This window comes from Camellia sinensis, chromosome 15, assembly GCF_055761805.1.
Source record: "Camellia sinensis isolate YWXY chromosome 15, ASM5576180v1, whole genome shotgun sequence".
Classification (NCBI taxonomy): Eukaryota; Viridiplantae; Streptophyta; class Magnoliopsida; order Ericales; family Theaceae; genus Camellia; species Camellia sinensis.
In genome coordinates, this window is record NC_138975.1 from 54,918,232 (window position 1) to 54,946,025 (window position 27,794).

Sequence of the window (27,794 nt, forward strand, 5' to 3'; positions counted from 1 at the left end):
GAAGAGTTCTTCCGTGGATTTCGGGAATTTAAGATATTGGAAACTTTGGTGGATTCTAGGGTGAGCTTACCATCGTGGATCTGACTTCGGAGAAGCAATCCATGGTGTGATGGTATTGGAAGTGGCAGAAGAGATTGAGTCAATCGGACATGGATTCGCTAGGTGATTGGATGAAAATTCTTCATGTAATCCCTCTTCTACATAGTGAATTGTTTTGTGGTCGTTGACCAGAGATTTTTTTTATCACAATTAGAGGTGTCCAATTGTGGTTTGTCCACGTTAAATTTGTCTTGTCCTTAATTTTCTTAGATCTAATTTGACTTCTTTGAATTAGATTAGATTAGATCATATTGTGATTGTGTAATTTGTTCAAATGGTTGAGTGATCGGTGGAATTGAATTCTAAGTACAAATCAACGTATATCAAACTTAGGGATTTACCAAATTTCATTTCAAAAAGTTTGGTGATCTATTAGTACCACAAATCATAGTCATCAAAGGCATCATTGTTCTTTTCTGTATACATTAAAAAGAAAAATTCCAACCCACAACAAACAGTCTTTTTACATCAATAAAATATGGAAAAGAAAGAACTGCATGTACTCTTTTTGCTTCTCTTCTTACAGAAAAACCTCTTCTACTTCGACAACTATTTACCAACAACAAGCCAACTTACAATCTCAAGCTATGGGAATTGGATTGATACATATTAGAACATTTCCGGTAGAGGCATGCCTTGTAAAAATGACTGGAATAGTACAAGCGATCTCCCCGGCTGTGAGAAAGGAGCTTCATGAGAAGCACCTCTAATGGTGGCGAATGAGAGGGTATCACCATAAACTTGAGTCCATCCACCAACCTGAATACAGCAATACAAGCACAAAAAATTACTAGTTATAGCATTTTTGTCATTCAACACTATATCATAAAAGTGAACAGATCGTTTTGTTGTTGACACTTTTTTTTGTTTCCAAAATTGTCCATCAAAAATCACTCTCTGACCTTCCATAGAACTTTGTAAGGGTAAAATTATAGAATTCACCATTCAAAATCAAAATTTTAAATAAACATTTGTTTCTAGAGATTACCTGTTGCCCTCCGAACCAAACACGATATGGTACAGTTGTGTTCAATCCCAATTGATTTGCCAGCCCACGAACCAAGGTTCGGCTTCCAGTCAGTGGAATAACAGAATCTTGATCACCACTGCTTGCAAGAATTTGTAATTAGCATAACATCAAGAAAGACTGTAAAACTTCCAGCCAATCTAATTAACGATCATGAATGAACCATGACTCTGATTTTTCACCTCACCTGTAAACCAAGACTCGAATTCCAGCCTTAATAAGTTCTCCAACTAAAGAGATTGTAGGTATCTCCACATCTAGCAGCTCATAATCTAGAATGCTGTGGTAAAACAAGAAATGGTCAAATTTTGTAGCTGTGGCTCAATTCATACAATATAAGTCATTTTCCTAAGAAAATCATATTTTTGTTCTTGTTACTTCGGAGGTGACACAGATTTGAGTAACAGAAACAATTTCCCAAAAATGGGAATAAGTCTATGTACATCTTGCCCTCCCCAAACCCCACTTTAGCGGGATTAGGTTGCCCATAACTATCTGATGCTGTGATGATTGAATGCAAGTTCACGGAGCAACTTGACTTTAGATGATAAAACAGTAATTTTGTTGATTTTCTAAGATCATTGAAGCAGGCCCAAAGCACCACCAATATAACATCTGAAACAGCTCAACAAGTACAATTCACTACTACGCCGTGACTTTCATGGAATTTTGGGTGAATTCCATTGTTTAAGCCTCGGAATATATAAAAAAAATTACTACATTTAGAAAGATTTTAAATACTTAATTTTGAGTTTAAAAAAAGTAAAATAAAATAAAATAAAAGAAGAAGAAGAAGAACTATTCAAAACCAAAATTAGACCCAATTTTTAAGCCAGCGATGTGGCAAACAATTAATATATTAAAGGCAACACTCTCTCTCATATATTCTCTAATCATCCACCAATTATATCACTTACGCATCATTGGGTTTAGAAAATGGGTCTAGAAAGTGGGCTTCAAATCACCTTTTTTTTGGGAAGCTTCTTTTTATATTCTAGATCCCAATTTGACGCAAACTGTTATTTTTGTCATTTTATTTTATTTTTTTTTTTTTTGTGACGTTATGTAATCTTGGCCCAATTTGGGGCAAGCAATGTTCAATGTAAATTGAGTTGTATGCCTTTGAGACCATTCAGTTGTTTTGAGTAATAAAATTTCAGCGAAGTATCTCTTTTCTATATTGCTCGTGTTTTCCTTGTGTTTTTGTTCATTCTATAAGCTTCCCATACATCACTATCTCAGTTAAAAAAGGGGAGGAAGAAGAAGAAGACATACTCACTGCAAACAACCCATCTGTTTACTCCAACAAGCCGGGCATGAAATGCGTTCTGCACATCTTGTCTGTTTAAATAATTGACAGTTTCATCTTCGACGCACACATCAATCTTTTCACCAACTTGCTGCAAGTAAGAAAAAGAAAAAGAAAAAGAAAGATAATTACAAACAATATCACATAACAAAACTGAACAAATTAGAGTGAAATGAAAAAGCAAAGAGACTTTGAGAAGGGAAGGCCTACTTGAGGACTAATTTTCTTGGACTGCGAAAGCACGGATGAAATACAGACATCAAGTGTGACATCATATTTGTCCACAAATCTACTGGTTTCTCTGCTCACTTGGCTCATAACCTTTGAACAAACAGGTGAAACTGAGCTTCTGTAATACTCGCTTACATACCGCGAATAATTACATGAAGAAGTGAATATTTTGTATGTCGAATCTGATATTAACCCATGAGACCAAAAGAACTCTGCCCTTGAATTAAAGTCTGTAGCGAACTCCAAAACCGGATTACCCAACTGCAACAGAAAGAAAGGAAAAAGGAAATCAGTTTAGCTAGTTGCAATTGATCATTAGAAATATGATGTTAGAATTTGGGTAATTTTTACAGTATATGCATTTCTTTTCACTTGAAATTATAGGTTTTGCATAGGAAAGTACTTACAGCAACGCCTTTCAAATTGAATAACTTTTCCTTTTGATTGAATTCAGTCATTAGTTTTGCAAGTTGAGGAATATAGTGACCTGTCATCAACAAGCAAAACAAAAGGATCTGTCATATATGTTTGGTGCTTTTGGTTTTTCGCTTTTGTTTTCTATTTTATCAAAAACAATAAAATTGAAAAACAAAAACCATCATTTTCATATTATTTTTATTTTTGGAGCGAAAGCAGTTTTCGAAAATGCGAAAAGCAACTCTTTTGGTCCTAAAAAATGGGTTATTTTTATATTTTTGTTTTTTCAAAAACAGTTTTTTGGAAGAAGTTCCCCAAACAAAGAGATGATGGTGTGGGCTACAAAGGGTACCTGCATAGCTTTCTCCTGTGATGAACAGATCCCTATGCAAGTATTGGGGGAACTTGAGGAACCATCTTTGCAAGAACACAAGGTTATCCCTGGCTTCACAATTATTAAAATATGAACTTAGCTTTAGAAGAGACAAAACTTAATTAATAACAACTCAGACAACAAATAGAACTCAATTTTCTCTATCCACAAACATGTGTACTTTATAAATTAGCATGAATTCAAGTAATGTAACAGTCAACATTTTAGTGAAAGCTAAACTTGGATAGAATGTAGAAAACCCTTACTTATAAAGGAAAATGATTTGACTTATAAAACTAAGCATATAGTCTTTTTGCTGTTACTTCTAAACAAACACCTATGCTTATATCAGTAAATTGTGTCCTCTATATTAGATTAACAAATGAAATTTTAAAGAATGGTGGCTTTGGCTATCTGCTAAGAAAGAGGTTTTGGGTTCCATTCCCACTGTTTTTGAGACCACCCTAGGATTTATGTGGGGTAATTATTTAGCATGTGTGAGGTGAGGTTTACGAGCGTGTTTGGTTCAAATTTCAACAAGTTGAAACCTCTCCCTTACTCCCAATAATAAGCTTGGCACATACTTCAAAAAAAATATAATATATATTATATAACCAACTCCATAAACTGCACCAAACAGCTCTTAAAATAAAATAAAATTAAAATTGAAAAAGAAAAAAGAAAAAAAGAAAACATACCATGATAAAACTCCGAACACGCCATGATAAAATAAAATTAAAAAAGAAAAAAGAAGAAGAAGTGAATTACAAGGATGAAACATACCAGTTTGTTGATCAGAGACTGCCTCATAGGAGGAGGCATCAGTTGAATAAGAAAAACCCACTCCCACTGGGGTTTCCAAATACAACATGTTTGCTTCTGAAGAATCATATGTTAGAATAAAAACATCAATTTTTTTTTTTTTTTTTCAACTTTTCCAAGCAGGATTACATAATTTTGATGTGAATAACACGTACCTCTGTTCCAGCTATACTCATTTTTAACCAGAACCTGCCCATTTGGCCTAAAAGGTCCATTTTCAGAGAATGCCCCCACTCCCAATGAAGAACACCCAGGCCCTACAATAATACATATTTCAAAATTAAACACATTTAAAATTTAATTTTCTATGTTTATTATTATTATTTTTTAACCTGGTTGAGCTTTAAAATCCAAAGAAATATACAGAGAAATTGCAAACCTCCATTTAACCAGAGAACAAGAGGCTTTGAAAATGGATCAAATTCAGCCTCAACAAAATAGTAGAAGAGAGATTTTTGTTTCCTGTCATCCACAGTGACATAGCCTGAGAACTGTTGAAACCCCACAAAGGGTTGTCCAGGCAACCAAGCAATCTTGTCAGCCTCAGAGAATGGAAAGGACTCAACAACAACAACAAGACCACCCATCATTAAGAAACAAAGCTCGAGCACTAATAACACAGGCACTGCCATGGATTTCCAAGTTACTGAATTCAAGACTTGGAGAGGAATGAAGAAATGGCTTGTACAGAGAGCACTTTGAGTGAACAAAACTGTGGTGGAATGGAAGGGCTAATATTGCTGCTGCTGCTGCTACTGCTCAGTGGAGGGCATGACTCATGAGCCTATTGGTGAGGTGGGCCACATGTAGCAATGTCTTGTTTTTTTGTTATCATTACATTGTTAGCTTTTTTGAACTTGCTTGCAGGCCTGAAAATGGAGAGAGAGAGAGAGAGAGGCATATGGGTGACTTGAAATAGCATGTGAGGGTTGGTGTACTGAAAGTGAAAGAAGAGAGAAGGGAATTTAGCTGCTTTGAAAACTTTGAAATTCTTCCATAGATATTACAACAGTTTTGCTGCTTTTGATTAGTTTTGTTCTCCCAATAAATACATGTGAATACAAAGTGAAAAACCTGTGTATATTTTATCACGTAGGCCTTCCATGCTTTCACAGCTAGAACGAAGGCAAAGGGTACATTATGTTCCATGGAAAGTCGCTTTACAGGATTGCTTTCCATTTTTCACAGTGGAGTCTTCCCAACTCCCAAGAAAAAATAATAAAGCCATCGTAGAATTTTATTTAGAAATATTAATACGTGATCATTGGGTATATGAATCTCATAAAACACTATTTCAATCATACATAGCATTTTTTAACCATTTCTTGATAAATATATATATTTTGGAACTGTAGCATTAGTGATAGAAAGAGAAATGATATGCAACTTCATTTTTTAGATTTATTTTTTTAATTTAATAATGTATAAGTGAGATGATTAATAATGATTAAAAAAAATTTGTTTTAAATGTTTTAATTGATTATCACATCATTAAGTTTAAAATATAAGTCTAATTTTTGAATTAGAATAACAATGCTTAAAGAAAATGTACCATGTGAGATCATTTTGATGTCAAAATAGTAATAAAAAAAATTAATTAACTTTGACATGTTGGAGTTTATCCAATGACTACATGAGCTGTTATTGCAATAAATAAATAAATAATTGTTAGGATATGTAGGCTCCGTTTGGTTTAGTTTTTTAAAAGAATTTTGAGTTTGGAATTGTATTTTGAAAGATAAGTTTTTGAAAAGAGTTCTTAAAGTAAAAACTTGTTTGGTTATAAGTTTTGAAAATAATTTTGAGATGATTTGTAAGTTTTTTTTTTTTTTTTTATAGTTCAATAGGTGTGAGAGAAAAATTGATTGATTGATATATAGAATGTGAGAGAATAAGAAAGAAAAGAAGAGAGAGAAGAAAGAAAAAATGATTGATTGATGTGTAAAAAAGGGCCATGCTACAGACCCCCAGTGGGGTGACCCCCACTGACGACCCCCAGTGACGTGTCACACTGGGGTTGGCCGAAAATCCAAAAAAAAAAAAAAAAAAAAAAAACAGTTTTTTTTGTCCAATGGGAGCTGACCCCCAGCACCCCCAGCTGGGGGTCTCAGTCATTTTTCGTGTAAAAAAAAAAAGAGAGAGAAGGAGAGAGGAGAGAGAAAAATATTTTTGAGTTGTATTTTGAAAGATGCTAAACCAAACATGTTTTTGGATATTTCAATCCAAAAGTTGATTTAAAATCTAAACCAAACAGAGCCTTAACTTTTGGATAAATTATACTCACCTTCTTTTTAAGGTTTAAAAAAATACAATTAATCCCACATTTTTTATATAATTATATGGACTTTCCTTTTGTAACGTTAAATCGACTAAAATTAATGTAGATAGTGGGTAAACATTCAAATAAACAAAGATAAATATATATATTTTATTAGATAAGAGATTTTTGGGTGGATAGTAGATAAGAGATAAAATACTATTATTTTTTCTTTCATATGACTAATGAATTATTGATAAAACATAACCTAATTGTTATGTAAATTAAACACAAGGGATCTCAATATAATTATGTCAAAAGTATAAGACTACTTGTATTTTTTCTAAACCTCAAGGGAGGTTAGTGTAATTTACCCAAACTTTTTCATCTCTAATTGTTAGTTATATGGGCTGCTACATATTAACATTATTATAATTATGGCATATTTTGTCAACTGATTTTAACCTACTTTTTAAAATAGGCATATGTCAAATTTAACATGAAGTTTAGTTATATGCAAATTTTAACAAGTTCTTTTGTCTCTACTTTTCTCACGTCGGACTTGCATTTAACATTTTAATTTCACATTTTGTAAGAAATAAAATAAATAATATTTACACTATTGAAATATCATAGATAAAATGTAACATTTTGTCATTATTTATCTTTGAAATATAATAATAGCTAGCCATTTACCTATTGAATAATTGGAGATGAGCTTAAGTTATATGGCTTCTTATTATTTTGCCTTGGAAACTCTAAAATTTCTACTCCAATAAGCATCTCCAGTGATTCACTTATTAAAATCCTAACTATAGTTATAATTTAGCAATGTTGCTAATGATATTTTGCTATATATTTAATTACAACCACTGAATTGTACTTTCATACTTTTAATCACAAACATCACTTAGAGTAATTCTATTTACACACTATACAAACTCTCAGTACATACTACAAATAGTGTTCGGATATAAATTTTTAAACAAAAGTCAAATATCCGGATATAAATTTGTAAACATAAAGTAATTGTTCGGATATAAACCATTGAAAAAATGTATATTTAAAAAATTTATTTTTATTCATAACTTAAATCAAAACATTTGATATTTATTCAAAAATTTATATCCAAAACACCATTTATAATATGTACTTAGAGTTTGTATAGTATGCAAATAGAAATTCCCAACCACTTATTATCATTTCTCTCACCATTTGATGAGTTGGCAATTTTTACTAGCACAATGAATAGCAATATTAAATTATAGTAATGGTTTACCTCACCATTGGAGAGGTGATTTTGGAATTTTTTGGAACTCCGAAACAATTTAATAATGTTTTCAAAGTTTTACTAATGAAGTATATGGCTTGCTATATATTATTTATAATTAGATTTCGCATCAAATGGGAAATTCTATTTATACACCACTCACTTTTTCAGTACCCACCATTTATATATTTTTTTATAACAATTTTATCCCTCAACTAAATTACCCTTTTAGACATACACAACACATTTAATCACCACTAACTCTCCACCTCTAGTTCGGGTTCAATTCCGGCACCGGCGACGGCACCGACCATTCCTCAACCTTTGTCACATCTTCTTCTTCTCTCAATGTTCTTCATCTTCTTGTCTCAGTCTCCACCTGTAGCTGGCTTTTCGTGCTTCTCGGAGGGGTTTAGTCTCCTCGGATACGATAGCCCTACAGTTCGGACTCATGTGGTTCTGAATCTAGTTTCACAAGTACAATGTGAAACAGAAAACAAATGAGAGTCCAAATCCGAAAATTCCTAAAAAATCCATTAATCATTAGAGATACAAAAAATAAATTGTATTACAAGATTTCAAAGTCGCTACTTAAATATTTTTGAGAAATTTAGGAAACGCGTGACTCGTGCCAAAGGTCACTTGTCCGTCATAGCCAAAGTTGTCTCGGTTTGGGAACTTAGGTATGAGAGGGAAGGTCATGAATTGAGTACCTCACTCACTCGATCAAAGATCGGCCTTTACTAATCATGATATGATTTTTATTAACATTATATACTCTTATTCTGATTTTATTATGCTAACCTACTATGTGAAGCATACAAGTATAGACTGTTTTGCTTGCTTTGGAAATGACTTGATTTTATGTGATTTTTAAAAGAGTTTTGAATGCACACAACTCAAAAGGAAAGAAATGTTGTACATACATTTGATCAAAATCATCCCCAATGCAAGTAAAATAACCTTCATCCATCGGCATTCAAACAATTCATTTCGAGTAAGCACATAGCCTCATGGTAAAATGCTAAGCATAGCAACAATTACATACATGAATATGCTAAAACAAAAAATGTTCACCTAGTATTCCGAGATAAGCCAATAGAAAAATAAAGCAATTAGAAAAATGTGTGCTCCTAATATGCGAAGTGACTAATGCAACACATGTAAGAATGCAACTATTAGGTTCGGCTTATTATGCCATATGGATTAACTCAAAGCATGTAGTAATGCATGTATTCAAGTAAGTAGGAAATGACAATGATATTAAAAAATGATGAACTGAACCTTAATGCATGCAAAAATGGATGTAAAGCATGGCAATGACATGAAACAAAAATATGATACTGCATACAACCATAGTAAGCATATAAATAAAAAGGAGAAAGAAATGGGTGTTGGAAGACATAAAAATATTACAAATTTGCTCTCATACAAAGAGGTCCAAATAGCCTAATTACAAAGGGGTCCAAATAGCCTAATTACAAATTTGCTCCCAAACATAAATGAATGAACAAATAAATTAACTAATTATTACAAGTCCGAATGAAAGTAACTAATTAATTACAAATATGAATTAAATGAGCTAATCTAAAGGATTTAAACGAAAGGCAAGGAATCACTTGCGCACAACCAAGAACATCCTCTGTAAACCCCCTCTGATTGAGCACGGAAGCTACCACCTAGCTTCAAGGTGGACAACAACTATATGAAAACAAGAAATTTACACTAGATAAGTAAACTTGTGGCGGGGTGGTTAAGCCTAACCTCTAATCCTTCCATGACCACAAGGTTCTAAGTTACATTAGGAAAGCTAAAAACGATCAACTCAACGATTTGGCCGTTATATCCTAAACACGCCAAATCCGAGAGGACTTAAAACAACACAAATATGATATTCGAAGCATAAGAAGTAAGAGCAAAAGTAGCGGGGAGGACTAGGACCCCTTTATAAGTCCATATTCAATTTATGTCACTCAAAAACAATGCTAAAAAGGTACTAAAATTTAACCAAAATAAAGTAAAAAGAAGGTAAAAAAATGAAAGAAAACAAAGGGGTGCACAACAAGTGAACTAGCCAATGAACTGGTGGCTAGCTCACTCATTTTTAACAAACTTTTAATTACATTTTAAACTTAAAAACAACTCCGAAATCAGTATGAAAGTACAAGAAAAAGAGAGAGAAAATATGGTTGAAGAGTTCAAAGATCACCTCTTGAAAGAGAGGACGTTCTTCTTAGTTCACAAATCACAAGCTAACCACTCTCAAGAAGCTGAATTTGTGTTCAAGAATTTTAGCAAAAGCTTCAAGTTTTTTCTTGTAAGGTGTATGTATTGTGTATCTATATTGCAAGCGGGTAAAGAAGATAGTTGGGCAAGCTATAGGCTCTTGGAGAATTTTTCTAACCCCAAATCATGAGGGGGGTGTTGTATTTATAGAAAACAACTTCTCATGTCAGAAATATCTGTAAAGAAGACAACTGGTCCAAAACATGTGCATAGGAGTAGCTGGCAACTGCCAAAATATCTGCTAAGCTGAACCTGACCGGCCAGCCATGAGGGTGTACAGCCAGCCCAATGCAAATGGCCTGCGGCCATCTGTTTGCCAGCTGTTCTCCGAGTGGTCGGGCTAGAAAAAAATAAGGTTTTGATCCAAAGGGGGTGCAAGGCTTAGGTTTTAAAACTTGAAATCAAATCATTTTTGCTGAAGATTTTGAACGATTGCACAGTGTAACATTTCATCATTGAGTGTTCAGAGAAAAGCGTCCAAGTCTTAAGAGCGGTCAAAATAAGGTGTCTATACCACCGCTTCTCTCTTTCTCTCCCTCTTTTCTTTTTCTGCAACTTGAACCGCACTCCCCAGCCGCCACTGCAACTTGGAATACCCATCTCTCCACCGCTGACACTATAACCCTTTATCGTAACCCATCCTCTAGATCCCCTCCACAACGCAACCCAACTCTTCCACCTTTCGATTCAATCTTTGTCTTTCCTTGCGAGAGAGAGAGAGAGAGAGAGAGAGAGAGAGAGAGAGAGATTGATTTAGGTTTTCAGATCTTGAGTTTGAAGAGAGAAGAAAAAGTACTAGAAGGAAGAAGTGGCAAGGGTGGAAACAATGGGGAGAAGAGGGGCAATGGGGTAAGGGCTGTGGGATGAGAAAGCAGTGGAGTGAGGAGTTGCAAATGAGCTGTGAGTGGTAGAATATGGGGAGCAGGATGACATCAATGTTCAAAGGAGCGACGCCAATGGTGGAAAGATGTTAGGGTTAGGGTTAGAATTGGGATAGTTTGGGTTGAAGATGACGGAAGATGTTTTAAGAATTTTTTTAATTTGCTAGTGTGCATGAAGCAAAAAAAAATATATAAAAAAAAAATGAAAATTGTGCGTGGTGTGTACTGAGATGATTTGTCGTGTAGAAATAGAATTACCTACATCAAATATAATACAAGGTTTACCTATAAGTAAGCAGCAATACTACGTATATAGAATCAAACACAGAAACTGTTCCATTAGACGACCAAAAGACACCATAACAATTGCTGTCAAGTAGCTCTGACCAAGATGACAGCGACGGTCTGGAATCTCTGGTCGGTCGTCTGACCAGACAACCGGATGCATAATTTCTATGTTCGAATTTATGTTCGGTCGTCTATGCGCCTAAACTTTTTAATAAATAAAATATGTTTTTCCCTTTACTCTTGGACCCACATATAGGATTTTAATTTTACATTTTGATAAAAAAAAAGTTTAGGTTGTGTTTGGTTTGCCTTTGGAATCATGATTCCAAAGACAAAATTTTCAAATCACTTTTTAAAATTCATAATTAAACACACAACTCAAACTTACTCAAAACTCAATTAAAAAATTAATTTTAAAACTCATAACCAAATACATAACTCAAAACTCAATTCAAAACTTTTTCAAAATTCAAAACCAAACTCTTTTCAAATCTCAAAACTAAACTCTTTTCAAAATTCTATTTTAAAAGAAAAAAAAATTAATTTTTTTTTTTATTTTGGTTATTAAAAATATTTTTAGAGTCATAATTTGAGTGTGGAATCATGTTTTGAATTGAGTTTTGAAAAGAGAAAATTTGTTTGGTTATAAGTTTTGAAAGGCGTTTTAAGTTATATTTTGAGTTTTGAGTTGTATTTTGAAATTTTTTAGATTTATTTTTTTAAAACATTTAAAAAATTTCTTAATTTTATCTTTTAGGGTAAATATTTTATTTTTTAAATAGTTATTTATTTATGTTAATGTGCACTATATTTCATACATTTATGTGCTATATTTTTTTTAATACTAAAAAATTTTAAATTTTTTTAATTTTAAATATTTTTTATTTTTTATTTTATTTTATAAATATATTTTTAAATATTTTAATTTTTTTGTTATGTGTTGGTTATGATTTGAGTACAGAGTTTTGAAAGTAGTGTGAAGTTTCGAGTTGTTTATCTCGTTATGAGTTTTGAAATTAATTTTTAAATTGAGTTTTGAATTATGTGTTTGGTTACGATTTGAGTGAAGTTATTTTTTGAGTTTAAAATATTAAAATTAAAAATTAAAATATTTACAAAATAAAATAAAATGTTTTAAATAAAAAATTTAAATAAAAATTATATATTTAAAACAAAAAAAAAAGATTTTCTTAAACATTTTTTAATATTTTAAAGAAATAAATTCAAAAAATTCAAAATACAACTAAAAACTTTTTTCGAAACTCAATACTCTTTTCAAAATTCAAAATTCAAAAACTCTTTTCAAAACTTATAATCAAACAAAATTTCTCTTTTCAAAACTCAACTCACAATTCTACACTCAAATCATAACTCCAAAAAGAGAATCACAATTCCAAAACTACACCAAACGCAACCTTAATTTTTTTGGCATTGCAGCAATAGAACAACATTGCTAAAGTGAAATATTTTAACAATATTCATTACTTAACTATAACAATAACTAGATATTTACCTATCTGATCATTGGAGATATTCTTACAATGTCAAATTATTATAATTTGGAAATTCTATTCTAACTGTGCAAATGTTTTTTTTTTTTCTATAATTTTTTTAAATGTCAAATAAAAAATCTATTTCTGATCTCACCACAAGAGCCACTGCAATGAACTTGTTATAGTGCTACTATTGTTAAATTATAATAGTTTTATCCAAAAATAAGCTCCAATGACATATTGAAGGGTGTCAACATATATTGGGGGTGTTTGGTGGGGCTTTTTTGAGCCAACTTATGCCTTCTGATTTTTAAAAAGTTATTTTGGACTGTTTGGTTAAATTTATTTCAAACAGCTTTTGATTCTAACAACTTATTTTAAGTCAAAAAAGTTGATTCTGAGAAGCTGCTCACCCCTTACTTTTGATTATCAGTTTCTGCTGCGGACATGTTAATTCACTATTATACTCTTAGATTTTTTATTTTTTATTTTTTTAAAAATAGAAAAAGACTCAAATGGATTATAGAATATTATTATTATTTTTTATGAGAAATATAGACAAATAGTGAATAATAAAAAATAAAAGTTAATTGAAAAAGCTACTTCACAGTTTATTTAACAAATACTACTCAGTAACTTAAATCTATAATCCAACAGTTACACCAAACAGATTAACAGCTTCTGATTAAAGTCATAATCTATAATCTGTTAAGCTATAATTTATAATCTGTTTTAACAGGTACACCAAACAGCACCATTGTCACTTGAAGTCAAATTTGACACTAAAATTTAAATTTAACTCTTCCACAAATGATGTTTTGATTTGACATTTTGAAAAATAAAAAATAACTAATGCATCATAACATTATTAAAATTTAGCATTTTCACACTGTAACATTACCAAAATTTGGTTGTGATTATCCCCTTTTAACATTTTAGCATTGTTAGAGATGTGAGAAAAGACAAAAATACTCAGCTGCTCTGAAAATTTTGAATTTATTCCCAGATATTGCAACGGTCTTGCTTTTTGTTTTCCCAACATGCATGTGAATGAATACAAAGTGAAATTTCAGCTAGAACAAGGGCAAAGGGTATGTTCCATGGAAAGTCACTTTACAGGATTTTTATTTTTATTTATTGGATCACTTTACAGGATTATTACCTTCCATTTTTCTTTTTCACAATATGTGTGAAAATGACCACTGTAGTGATGTCTTCCTTACTCCCAAGAAAAAACTTGTTGGGTCCACATTTATAGAGAAAATATATTAAGGAAAATGTTAATACCATTTGTATATGCGAAATATTAAAGTGAATGTGAAATATGTATTGAATTATAATTTTTTTTTAGATCATGTAATTCTTAATGAACACCCATTAGATGGTTATTCGCAAAACCTATACACTAATATGAGATCATCTTTATTAAATTGATGTCAAGATAGCAATACTAAAATTTAATTTTGACATGTTAGAAAGCTAAAATATTTGAGAATTAAGTTTAATGATGCAAATATTATTTGTTAATATGTCAAATAAAAATACTCCTTCCGTTCCAAAATATTAGTCCTTTATTTCATTTTTTATTGTCCCAAAATATTAGTCAATTTTCAAAAACCAAGGACTAAAATAATATGAATTTCCTACTTTGTCTTTCTTTTAAATTCATTAACAACACAAAAAGTACAATTATAGCAATTGATATTCTCAAAAAAAATTATTATCAAAGGGTAATTTTGAAAAATTAATATTTTTAAAGTACAATAATTATACTACTAAAAAAAATTAAATTTCTCAAAAGAGACTATTATTTTGAGACGAAAGTAGTGATATTTATGAGTTCTAATCATAAGATCAACTCCAATAGAGTTTTTATAGTGCCGCCATTGCCAAATTACAACAACTTCGTTCAAAAGAAACCTCCAGAGACATGCCAAGAGGTTGCCAAAATATGTTATTGTGAAATTTGACACGAGTTTAGGCACAATTCTAAATTTTGACTTAAAGTTTTTCCCTCTTAATTTCTCGTAATAGGGTTTGGCACTTTGATTGTGAAGAAAATTAAAGAAATAACTAGTGATTCGAACAACATTACTAAAATATGTCATTTGAACTCTATTAAATTTTGACTTTGATTATCCATTTTAATATTTTAACATTGGATATTATTTATAAATATCAAGAAAATTGTATCACAATAAACAGTCAACTATGTAGAGAAGTTCAACAACACATGTAATTTCAAACACCAACAATCACTAATACCAATACAAGAAAGCAAGAGTTTGATTTAGGCCCAGTTTGGATAAATCTTAAAAAGTTAAAAAGCAAAAGTCTAATTGGATAATGTCAATTTTTCCACTAATAGAGAAACAATTTTTTTAACAATTATTAATGGTATCAATTTTTTTAAATTCTTAAAAAAAGTATAAAAGAAATCACTTAAAAAAGCAATTGTTAGTCTATTTTTGTCAACCTCAATGATTCCTCATAATTAAAGGACAATTGTTGATTACTTCCAATTTCCCAAGGACTTTATAACTATTGGTATGGCTGAGACTTCAAAAATGAAAAGGGTACAAAGTCTCGATGATGAAAAAATCAAATAAATTATCCAAAAAGTATATCACAGCATATACTTAAATCTTGTGCTTGTATTGTATATTTCTTCTTTATACACTATCTATCACTATGTTTGTTTGGACGGACTGGATTAGTATTTTCATAACTAATAGTTCTAGAACTATGAATCCGTTAGATTATGTATCATATCTTAATTAATAGTCAAGTTTAAAATAATTAGTCCGTACTTTAATTGTTTAATCAAATATCAGATTAATAATTTTATTGAACTAATAATCTAATTTCAAACTCATGTCCAGCCAAACAAACATGGGCTTTATGTACTTTTGTGAAACTGAAAGATTCATTCTCTTTGACCTTTGTCCCAAAAAAACAAAGAAAGAAAAAAAAAGAAAGATGGTGTTGTAATAATGAGGTGCCACTAGCATCATCTATTGCTAATTCACTTTTCACACACAATACTAATTATAACTTCTAAATATGGTCCACCACCACCTTCTGAGACATAACAGAAGGCATCTTTTAGAAAAAGTAACATATACTTTATTTTCTTTTTAAGTTACCCACTCCCATAACAGCCAAAGGAATGGATACACAAATATGTTTGTACCCTCTTTCCACCATCGCTGGCAGATTGAGACCCATGGTGGAGCCAAGATTTTAATTTGTGGTGGCATCATTAATTTTTAACAATATTAATTATAAAATTTAATCAAATTTAATTTTTATTTTGAAATAGAATGATCAAAGATTAATGTGATGATAAAATTATATGTCTTAGATATGTTTTGATTAATTCATACTTCTTTTATTTGCTATTTTAATTACTAAACATGATGATAATTATAATTTAAAATGTAATAACATGCATCCAAAAAAATGAAAAAAGAAAAAAAAGAAGAAGATTGGTGAGAAAAACAAGATAGAAATGAGAGAGATAGAAATAATTATAAGAGAATATTTTGATAAAATTAAACATTTATAATGATAAATTATAAGGAATTTATTAAATACAAAGAGAAAAGAAAAATGAGATATAAATATTTTTGAAATATATTTGAAAATTAAAAAAAAAAAAAGGTTAAATGAAAAACTTTTTCTAATTAAAGATAAAAGTATAAGACACGTGCCTCCCCAACCCTATGTAGCTCCCCCTATGCACCATACACCTTCTAGGGGTAATTCTTAGCTGATTGTGGGATATCTCTCATTTGTCTAAAGTATATGCACAACCTTGAAATAGTAGTAGATTGTATTTGATATTGTTATCAATTTTTGAAAAATTTTCTTTTTCTTAAGCAAATAACCAACCACCCCCCCTCCCAACACACACATGTGGCGATTGGTGATTGGAGGAGAAAAAAAAAAAATGACCAATCAGAGAGAGAGGAGACTACTAGATTGGGTGCATTAACAATAATCAATGGGTGTCAAAACAAATATTTAAAAGCTAATGCTAAAATTATTTTTGATTGACTGATGGGGTCAGACAAAACTTATTTTTGAAATAAATGAAGGGATGTTCAATGTTTCAATTATTGTTTTTTTAATTTTTGGGTCACACAAGAACTTCATTTGAGAATCAAGAAACCCAAAAACTTAATCAAATACATGAACTACCAACAAATCCATATAGATCTATAGAGATTAGGGCCAAACCCTCCATTTGTTGTGCAGATAACATTTTATCATGCACCTTTTAATTTAACTTGCAAAAAGAAATGGAGCTTTTCTAAAACCTTTCAGATTACAGCAGCCAGGAGGAGCATCAAAGTTGGAAAATGTGAAAGTGCTGTGAGCAATTTCATGCTGTTTTGAACTCATTCCCATATAATCACAGAATTACTTTTTCTTTCAATTTTAGTATAAGTGGCACCGCAATGAAAAAGAACTAACAAAAAGAAAAATAAAAATAAAAAAGAAAAAAGAAAAAAGAAAAAGAAAAGCTCATTACCTTTTACTTTTAATTCTTTAATTGAATTAGCTTTTCAGAATTGTATAATGATCTAGAAGAAATCTTTATACCTCATTTCCTCTCCTTAACTTATGCGGAAACATTTGAGGTTTAAATGTGCCAAACAATCCCTCATTTCCACTCAATAGTATTTTTTTTTTTTTTTATCAGCAAAAGAGGGAACATTTGTTGATGAACAAAGAAAGAATTACATCAACAAAGATAAAGGATGAATGCAAAAAGTATCATTACGAAACATACCCATCCCAATTGTTAGCATGGTTGAGAGAAATATGCATTAATGGTCTATTGAATCAAGGTACAAGGACTCCTATATATAGGAGAGTATTACAATCAAGTATGGAAGGTAATCAAGTATGGAAGGTAGCTATACAAGGAATCAATCCCTAATATATATACCTAAATTATAGCCTAAATATATACCATATATATATATGCTAATATATACCATATATATTAGCATCTCTCCTCAAACTCAAGGAGGATAAATATCAACCAACTTGAGCTTGGAAACCAAGTCACTAAAAGCCTTGGTGAAGATATCATCATGTTGATCAGCAGAAGCAATAGAAAGAAGATGGACAGTGCCAAGAGTGACATGCTGTCAAATAAAATGAAAGTCAATCTCAATATGTTTGGTGCGATCATGGAAGACATCATTATAAGCAATCTGAATGGCATTTTGATTATCACAATCAAGAGAGGTAGCACCAAATAAGGAAACACGCATATCAACAAGCCAGCGAAGCCACAGAAGTTTCTGAATAGTGTCAATAAGAGCGCGATATTTAGCTTCAGTACTAGAATGAGTAGTGAGAGATTGTTTCTTGCTGCGCCAAGCAAGAAGTCAATCCCCTAAGAAAAAACAGAAACCCGTAGTGGAGCGTCAATTAGTGGGATCCCCAGCCCAATTAGCATTAGAAAATACACAAAGCTCAAGAAATGAGTGAGCAGAATAATGAAGTCCATGGAACATGGTGCCTTTGAGGTAACAAAGTATGCGAAACAAAGCAGTGTAATCAGGGGTGAAAAGAGCCGACATGTACTGACTAACAAGATGTATAACATAAGCAATGTCAAGACGAGTCACAGTGAGATAGACAAGATTACCTACTAGCTAGTGATAAAGAGTAGCATCTGAGAGAAGATCCCCATCAAGAGGAGTGAGACGAGTCTGAGTATCAATCGGAGTAAAGGTAGTCTTACAATCAATAAGAGCTACACGAGCCAAAAGATCGGATCTATATTTGGCTTGTGATAAATAATAACCAGTAGAACCATGGGAGACTTCAAAACCCAAGAAATAATTGAGAGTTTCAAGGTCTTTCATCTCAAAATGTCGGCTGAGAGATTGTTTGAGGGTAAGAATCCCAGCCACATCATCACCGGTGATAATCGTATCATCCACATAGAGGAGAAGAAAAGTGGTGCCATGAGTAGTCTTCCGAATAAGGAGAGTAGAGTCATACGAGCTGGAGGTGAAGCCAAGATCATGAATGGTGGAACTAAACTTAGCAAACTAAGCACGAGGGGCTTGTTTGAGACCATAGAGAGCACGCTGAAGTTTGCAAACTTTATTAGCTGGATAAGTAGATCCAGGTAAAGGTTGCATATTGACCTCCTCAAAAAGATCACCATTAAGAAAGGAATTTTTCACATCCATTTGGAAAAGATCCTAGTGGTGAGAAGCAACAACAATAATCAGGCTGCGAACAGAGGTAAGCCTAGCAACAAGAGCAAAGGTCTCCTCATAATCAATATCATATTCTTGGGCAAAGCCTTTTGCAACAAGGCTAGCTTTGTACTGCTCAATAGAACTATTAGAGTGAGTGTTGATTTTGTAGACCCATTTGCAGCCAATCACAGTCTTTCCAAGAGGAAGATCAACAATGTCCCAAGTATGAGTTTTGTCTAAAGCCTGAAGTTTATCAGTCATAGCTTGCTGCCAAAGAGGATTAGTACAAGCCTCACGATAGGAGGCAGGTTCATAAGTAGAAAAAGTAATGGATCCAACAATATAATCACGAAGATAAGAAGGCTGTTAAGTTACCTGACTTAGACAACCTGTGGAAGGAGGATCTGGTAGGGTGATAAGAGACTCAATGAGACACTCAATAGGAGTTTGAGGCCTCAAAATGAGATCAGTAGGACCATCAAAGAAAGCAGTTGGGACAGGATCAGGTGTGGGCGAAGGTGTCTCTAAAGAGGAGGAACCTGCATCAAAGTCATTAGAGAAGAGATCGATAGAAGGATTAGTAAATAGAATGGAAGTAGAAGATGGTGATAAGTGGAATGAGGATAAAGATGAAAACATTTTATGCTCCAGAAAACTACATGACGAGAGACACGAAGACGTTTAGAGATAGGATCCCAACAACGATACCATTTATGTTCAATCTCATACCCTAGAAAGCAACAAAGACGAGAACGGAGTTCAGGTTTGGCGTGTTCATGAGGTTGGAGGAGAACAAAACATGCAGACCTGGAAAACAAGATTTGTGTATGGAGGACTAGTGCCATGTACACGTTCATAAGAAATTTGGTTATTAATAGTAGGAGTGGGAACACAGTTGATAGTGTAGACAACAGTAAGTGCAGCTTCCCTTAAAAAATTTCATGACATGAGGAAATGATAAGAAGAGCTCGAGTAGTGTCAAGAATATGTCTATGTTTCCGTTCAACACGTCCATGTTGTTGGGATGTGCCAACATAGGAACAATGAGGCTGAGTACCATGATGCTGAAGGAAAGAGAGAAAATTAAGATCCCTATATTCCATAGCATTATCAGATCGAAAAATTTATTGGTTTTAGAAAATTGGGTTTCGATCATTTTTGCAAAATTTTAATAAAGTTGTTTGAGTTTGGATCGACTTTTCAAGAGAAACAACCATGTAAAACGTGAAAAATCATCAACAAAAACAACAAAGTAACGTGATCCGCCCATAGTGGTAGTAGGTGATGGTCCCCAAATATTAGAATGTATAAGAACAAATGGTGCATGAGAAACAAAAGTACTTGCATTAAATGATAAAACAGATTGTTTTACAAGTTGACAAGACAAACAATCCAAAGTATTAGGATTTACATGACCTAACTGACTAGTAGAAACTAAAGATTTTAATCGACTAAGAAAAATAGGACCTAAACGATAATGCCAAAGATTAAAAGGAGACATGATGGAAGCAGATGTAGGAGCAGCAGGTGGAGTGTGGAACATGAAGATGGATAAGCTCATAGAGACGTCCATGCTTACGGCCGATCCCATGAGTTTGTCCCATCTGAGAGTCCTATACCAAACAACCATTAGCAGAAAATGTGACAATTAAACCAAGCTCACATAATTGATTAATAGAGATAAGATTTAAAGTGAAAGCAATAATAAGATAAACATTTGATAAGGATAAATGAGAGGTGGAAACAAAACCAACATGACTTACAAACATAAGACAACCATCAGGAATATGAATGGAGGGAATATGAGATAGAACAAAATATGATTGCAACATGCTGAGTCAAAATACCATGAAGATGTACCTGAAGTCACAGACAAAGCAGTAGAAGGAGGAGTACCAGAGGTGGTGAGAAACTGTTTAAATGTGGCCTCAATATCAGTTTGGGAAAAGACATGAGCAACCGGATCTAAAGGCTTAGAAAACTCCTTCGAGGCAGAGGCAGCAGTGCAATGCGTAGGCAGAGATCTAGACTGATTCCTGGGACATTATGAACGACCTCGTGAAGAAGCACCACAAGAGGAGGAATAAGTGATCTAGATTGTGAAAGAAATCTTGTTGCAGATAACCATGACTAATCTTGTTATAGTACCGACAGGATCTGACTGGGCAATAAAGCAAAGGATGAGCAGAATGAAGGCCCTAATTCTAACAATAATTGCAAGCAGTGGGCCACTAGGTGGTTGGTGAAAAGGAACTTAGTGATTGAGGAGTGGCAAGAACTGTATCCACATAATAAATGTGAAGAGTGCCAAGACGAGTATCTTCAAATAATAGCTCGGGAATAGCCTACTCAAGAGTAGGTAGTGGAGTGCAATGAAGTAGAGATGCACACACTGGCTCAAACTGGGTAGTGAGAGCCATGAGAAACTGAACCAATTGTTGCTGCTACGATACTTAGTGAATAGATCAGCATCTTCAGTATGAGGCCAGTCAGGTTCAGAGAGAGCAAGCTGGTCCCAAACATAATATATATGAGAGAGAAAATCATGAATAGACTAACCAGGCTCTTAACGCATACGAAGAAGCCGACTTTGAAGTTGATGCTGATAAGTAAGACCAATAGTCTAATAACGTTCTTTCAAAAACATCCCAAATGTCTTTGGCAGGAGTAGTCACGGAATCAAGTTAAAAATGACCAAACTGCAAACTGATAGAGGTAACAAATATATTCTGAACCCAAGTAATGATCTGATAATTCTTACTATCCCAATCCTCGAAACGGTCTTCATATTTGGCAGTTGTTTCATTAACCTCTTTCACTGGTTTAACCGCATCCCCAATGATAATACGCCAGAGTTTCTTCCCTTTCAAAAAATCGGACATGGCATGGGCCCATAATATGTAGTTGGAGCCATCAAGTATAACAGAGATTGGATGAAAAGCATCATGACGATCTATAATAGTGATTTGGTGAAGTAAACAGATAGGAACAATGCTATAGGAATAGAATCAAGAAAAATGGAGTGCACCAGTGGATTCAGAAGGTCCAAATTAGGTGGAAACCAAGTTGAACTGCCTAAAAAATAGGCTGAAATTGGACAGAATGAGCAAAAATAATGGCTGACGGTTTAGGGCTGACGTCACACGGCGAAGGGCTAACATCAGCGGAGGTGGCACATGCAGGAGTGAGGGTGATGCGGGATGCTGACGTCATATGCACGTGACTTGTGGTTGAGCGGCTTACAGCTGAATGGCTGAGCAGTTTGCGTGGCTGTGCACGCGTAGGAGCACATGTGAGAGTGATAACGAAAGCAGTTGACACGTCGATCACTGAAACGGCGCCTAAGGGCCCGTGAGAGAGTTTCTGGTGAAGAGGTCAGTGTCGTTGGAATTGTGAGAAGATTCCAATCAATTTAATGCTAAGGGGAAAATTTTGGGGTTAAACAATAATGACAAAATAGTGCTAGAATACAGAAAATGAAGTGTTTGGGTGATTGAATGAATGTTGTAGTACCACTGTGTACGAGACTAAGCAAAAGAAGAAAAGAAAGAGGGCTATAATTTTAGAACCTAGAGTTATCATACCATGTTAGAATGGTTAAGAGAAATAGTATCAATTGTACCAATTGTATAGTGAATCAAGGTACAAGGATTCCTATATATAGGAGAATATTATAATCAATTATGGAAGATAATCAACTATAGAAGGTTTATAAGGAATCAATCCCTAATATATATACCTAAATTATAGCCTAAATAAATACCATATATATATGCTAATATATACCATATATATTAACACCAACTATGTTAGCACCTATATGTCCGCTCAATCACTTGCTAGCGTACCATCGAGAGTTGGTGAGCAACCAACCACAAAACAAGAATACAATAAACACTAGGCAAATCAATGACAACAACCCAAAGCAAACATAACCCAGCCGCTCCTTCTCCTCAGATAGCCCTCTGATCACAGATCCTCGTCTAACATATACATTTCACGTTTTGTAAGCTATGCACTATATCATTGACAGAATAAAGACATCCTCTATCACAAGCCTTCAACCAAAAGGACAACCTTACTTTGATAATCTCACTAAGAGCCTCAGTGTTGGGTTGAGTGCCAATAAATATGCATTTATTCCTATACTTCCACACATACTACACCACTGCCACAAGTAAAGCTCTCCAAACATGCCTCTCTTTCTTTTTGAATTTCCATCCCATCCACCATTGAAACAAACTCCCCACAGACCCAAGTATAACCCAACTCAATCCCCATCACTCTAAAATGTTTGACCATATTTGCCACACAAAAGGGCAAATAGTATTTTTGTGAACACAAAATTTTCACAAAAGATTGCTACACAAACAAAATTTATATATATGTATATAAAAACTCATGTAGAATGATATGTGTCTCATTTATATTCATTCATTACAAGTCAAAAAGTTATCACTATAGTTCATAATTGCAAAATTTCTAGTATTACATCATTTTGTATAAATTTATTGTTTAAAAATTATGCTTGTTTAGCATTTTTGTTTCACAAAAAGTGTACATAATGCAGTGTCGTAGCGCTACATTCATCCTAGAAGAGTGCGGATCCCATCTACATTGAAAGCAGTGCTATTTTGTGCACTTTTCTAAATTTAAAAAATATATGTTTTTTTAAGAGATTTACAAAGTACAAGTTAACTTTGTATGTTAACTAGTATAAAGTGGGATCCAATTTTTTGTGTTAAGAGTTTATTAATTTAGAAAGCGAATAGGTACTCAAATGGAAATGTTAAAGTGTGTAAAATGTAAAGGTGTAATATATATAAATATATATATATATATATAAAGTGAAAGAGGATGCTCTCTCTCTCTCTCTCTCTCTCTCTCTCCCTGCTTTATGCTAAGTAAATCACTACAATTACCAAGTCTTCTAAAATCTAATATTGGGAGCTTATTTTGCACATCTCCAAAGGAATATGTTAAATTTGTGTGTTAAAATGTGTTAATTGACAAAAATGTGATAAAAATGAAGCTAAATCTTATATGTTAAGTGTTTGTTAATTTAAAGAGTGTTGCAAGGTCCGGTTCATGGGTCTAGAAGGTGGCGCCACAAGCTACCCCGGAGGGTTTTGGATGGGTTCGTCAAGTTGAGTCAGGCACACCTCTAGCATATTTTTGGGTTCATCAAAAGTTGCTCTTAGACTTGACAAGAGCTTAGAACAAATCTACTTATTGTAGACACCCCATTTTTGACCGCCCCTAAGGCTTGGGCAGCTCAGATTGAACACTTGATGATGAAAAGATACGCTATACAATCGCTTAATTTCTTCAGCAGGAAGCTCTAAGCCCCAACCTTACACCCCGTTTTGACCAAAACTATTTTAGACCTTAAAACCCTCTTTTTCAAAAAAAAATTAATATTTCTACGATGTTTCGAGGCTCACATTTCGTTTAACATATTGCACTTTTTGGTAAACTGAGTAAGGACAAAGTGAAAATAAATGGAAGGGATGTGAAATTTTTGAAAAACCTATAAGAACATCTTATTTATAGGTTTGGAATTTGAGGAAATAAGAGGGGAGGGAATAAAACTAGTTGAGGGAAAGGTTGGGCATCAATCCTTTAAGATAGAAATGAGCAGCCTTCAATAAAATAGGCATATCTCTTTGTACACTTAGAATTTAGCTGTAAGGCCACCACCATTGGAAAATAGACTTCCAGATCTTCAATTTAGACTCAATAATCACCTAAAACCAAGTCTGGATGAAGGAAATGTGCTCGTTTAAAGTCGAGCTTGAGAGTAAAGTTTTGTGGTCAGCCGGCCACTTTTTGTGGATGGTCGTACAAATACCTGGTTGGCCAGCCGGCCAAGTGTTCTAAGAGGCATATATTTCAACCAAGTGTCCCCATAGGCCAATACTAGTGGCCGGCCATCCCCTTTAGTGGCTGGCCAGCCAGTTGTGCCGGCAAAACAGATATTTTACTGCCAGTTGTGCCAACTGTTCCCACAGGTGTATGCACTGCACCAGTTGTCTCTATACTGATATTTCTAACAGAGGCACATGTTTTTCTATATATAGATGACCACCCCTCTTGAAATTAGGTTAGAAAAAATTCCAAAGACTCCAAAACTTGCATAGCACTCTCTCTTTCTATCTTGCAACCTATACACTCTCTCTCTACATTTCCTAAACCAAAAATTTGGCTCTTCTTGCTGAGGTTCTTGTACTCAAATCTCAACCCTTGAGAGTGAATACCTTCTAGTTTGTGAACAAAAGAGTTACTACTCTTCAAGAGATATAACTTTGACTATCTTTACACTACTTTTTCCTTCTCTTTTCTTGCTATTTTTATATTGTTTTTGGACTATTTTTATGGGCTGAAACTTGTGGCTTAAAGCTATCAAAGGTAAATGGGTTAACCACCCTTCTTTGAACCTCATTTTCCAAGCTTTTGCCCATTGTGTTTCCCATCTATTTTTCAACTTTTTCTCAGCTTTTTACCACTACTTTTTAGAGATTTTCAGAGGCTAAAAATGTAGTTTTGAAGTCCTAAAAATGGAGGGGTTAGCCACCCTTTCTTATACTTGTTTACTAGCTCAATTTCTCCATTATTGTAGCTAACTTTTTCAAGATTTTCTCTTAGAATTCCAGCATTGTTTTTAGCTATTTTAGTACTGTTTTAGGTTATTCATTTCATTTGTTCTTTGTATAGCATGTTGTAGTGTAGTAGTCCTCATAGGTTTGGTGGTTTAGGCATTAGCCACCAACCTATTTGAGTTGGTAGCATTTATTTCATGCTTTTCATACTTCACTCAAAATCGTCTCTCCACTCTCCTTCTTTTCTTGGATTTTTATTTCTTTGAGAATTGTTTCAACCGAGTGTTGTTTAAGCTTGAGAAATGGACCATACAATGCTAAATGGTTTAATCTCTTCGGAGGTTCATTACCAAGGCATTACCTCTCTCTCATGCCCAAAACAACTTCTTGTTTGACACTCTTCTCCATTTAGTGGACTTAACTATCATTTTGGACTAAAATGACTAAAGAATGGAAAGGTGATTAAAAGAAGCAATAAATTGGGGCAGAAATGGAACAAGATAATAAAATCAAGTTTTGGGTTCAATTGGATGTTAATTGAACCCATTGATTCTTGAGTCATTGCATACTTTTAGTGATGAAAATGATTCAAGATTCGATGTCAACCACTTCCCTTGATCAATATTGAGGGGGTTTTGTTGGTCTTTTAGCTTCATTTATTGAGCTTTTGTCCCTTGATCCATAAATCATCACACAGTAAGTTTGTGCTGATTGATGGTCTGCGAATCAAACATACCCCTCCTTTGATCTGTTTGATGATAGAGAGAGGCAGAGTGGACAAACATCCCCTGAAAATACTCTGTTTGTGCTCTATTTTATGTTTGTTGCAGCAAGGCAGTAACAAAAACCAATGGCCAGCTAGCTACCATTTGAATTCGGTCGACCACTTGTACTGGCCGGCCGACCACCTTTTTTCAGCCAGGCAATGTCTTTTTTCTTGCAAAACAAAGCAGAGGCTGAGGCAAAAACAGTTCAATTTTCTAACTGTGGAACAGAAGTATTCTAATAGCTAAATAGAGAGCATTTTCTAGTGGAAATCCGCATTCATGCATGAACCATCCCTCGTTCTCGGGGCCCGTTACAATTATGTTTAATAGTGGTATGTTGTAATTCCTTCGAACTTGTAATAGCTTAGTTAATTAATTTTGTGTTGTAATTAATAAATTAGTTTCGTTCAAACTTGTAACAATTAGCTAGTGTTGTTAATTCATCTTGGTATTGTAATAGTTAGTTAATTCAGTAATTAGCTAGGATATTCTTTCAGACCCTCCTGGGCGAGGGAAAATTGTAATAATGTGTATGTTTTCCAACCCCCATTTCTTTCTTCCTTTTATTCACTTGCCTATGATGGATAGTATAAAGTATCATGTTTCTTTTAGCATTTTCCATGATTTGCATCCATTCGTCTTGCATGCATAAGGTTTGGTTCATCATTCTAACGGCATTGTCATTTATTACTTCCTTGAATACGTGCGCCACCGCATGCTATCAAAGTGATTTACATGACATATTAGACAACCGAACCTATTAGTTGCATCTTTGCATGTGTTGCTTTAGTCATTTGCATTGTTAGGAGCATGCATCTCTTCTAATTATTTTTATCTTCTTTGGCTTGCTTTGGAGTATTAGGTGAGCATTTATTGCTTTAGCATACCGCATACGTGTGATTGTTGCCATATCTATCATATTCATGAGGCTAAGTGCTTAATTGATATATTTGTTTGAATTCCTGTGGATAAAGACTGATTGCTTAAGTTGGAATGATTTGTTTAAATGTGCATATTCAAAACAATTTTCAAACAAACATAAAATCAAAGTGTTCCAACTTTTACAAATTAGTCTATACTTGTGTGCATCATATAGTAAAATTAGCTTAATAATCAGAACAAGAGTATATAAATTAAATAAGAATCACATCATGATTAGTAGAGACCCATCTTTGATTGGGCGAGCGGGGTGCTCAATTCATGACCTTCTCCTCTTGTACCTAAGTTCCCAAGCCGAGACACTTTGGTGAAGACGAACACGTGGCCTTTGACACGAGTCACGGGTTTCCTAAATTTTTTAAAAATATTTAGGTGGCGACTCTGTAATTTGGCAAAGTAGTCCATTTTTGGTATTTTTTATTCAAAATCGATTTTTCAAAAAATTTGCCAGATTTGAACTCATTTGTGTTTATCTATTTCACATTGCACTTGTGAAATCCAAT

At 33.5% G+C, this 27,794-nt stretch overlaps 1 protein-coding gene across 1 annotated transcript; it reads right to left on the reverse strand.

Annotated features, from left to right (window-relative positions):
• Positions 1-487: 487 nt before the first annotated feature.
• On the reverse strand, positions 488-5,427 carry LOC114303920 (serine carboxypeptidase-like 45). The gene is made up of 10 exons (XM_082907780.1): positions 4,658-5,427; positions 4,434-4,535; positions 4,240-4,335; positions 3,436-3,528; positions 3,074-3,153; positions 2,646-2,927; positions 2,402-2,526; positions 1,314-1,406; positions 1,088-1,205; positions 488-858 (listed from the first exon to the last, which is right to left on the reverse strand). Exons 1-10 carry the CDS (start codon positions 4,908-4,910, stop codon positions 709-711), a joined length of 1,392 nt encoding a protein of 463 aa, XP_082763906.1. The 5' UTR covers positions 4,911-5,427; the 3' UTR covers positions 488-708.
• Positions 5,428-27,794: the final 22,367 nt, after the last annotated feature.

What these genes read in the sequence shown, in the direction of transcription:
- LOC114303920 (XM_082907780.1), bottom strand. Translation starts at nt 4,910, where the DNA reads ATGGCAGTGCCTGTGTTATTAGTGCTCGAGCTTTGTTTCTTAATGATG. An exon ending in AGTCTCTGATCAACAAACTG is followed by an intron (nt 3,529 to 4,239) that starts GTATGTTTCATC and finishes ATAATTGTGAAG; the next exon opens with CCAGGGATAACCTTGTGTTC. An exon ending in CCAAGAAAATTAGTCCTCAA is followed by an intron (nt 2,527 to 2,645) that starts GTAGGCCTTCCC and finishes TCTTACTTGCAG; the next exon opens with CAAGTTGGTGAAAAGATTGA.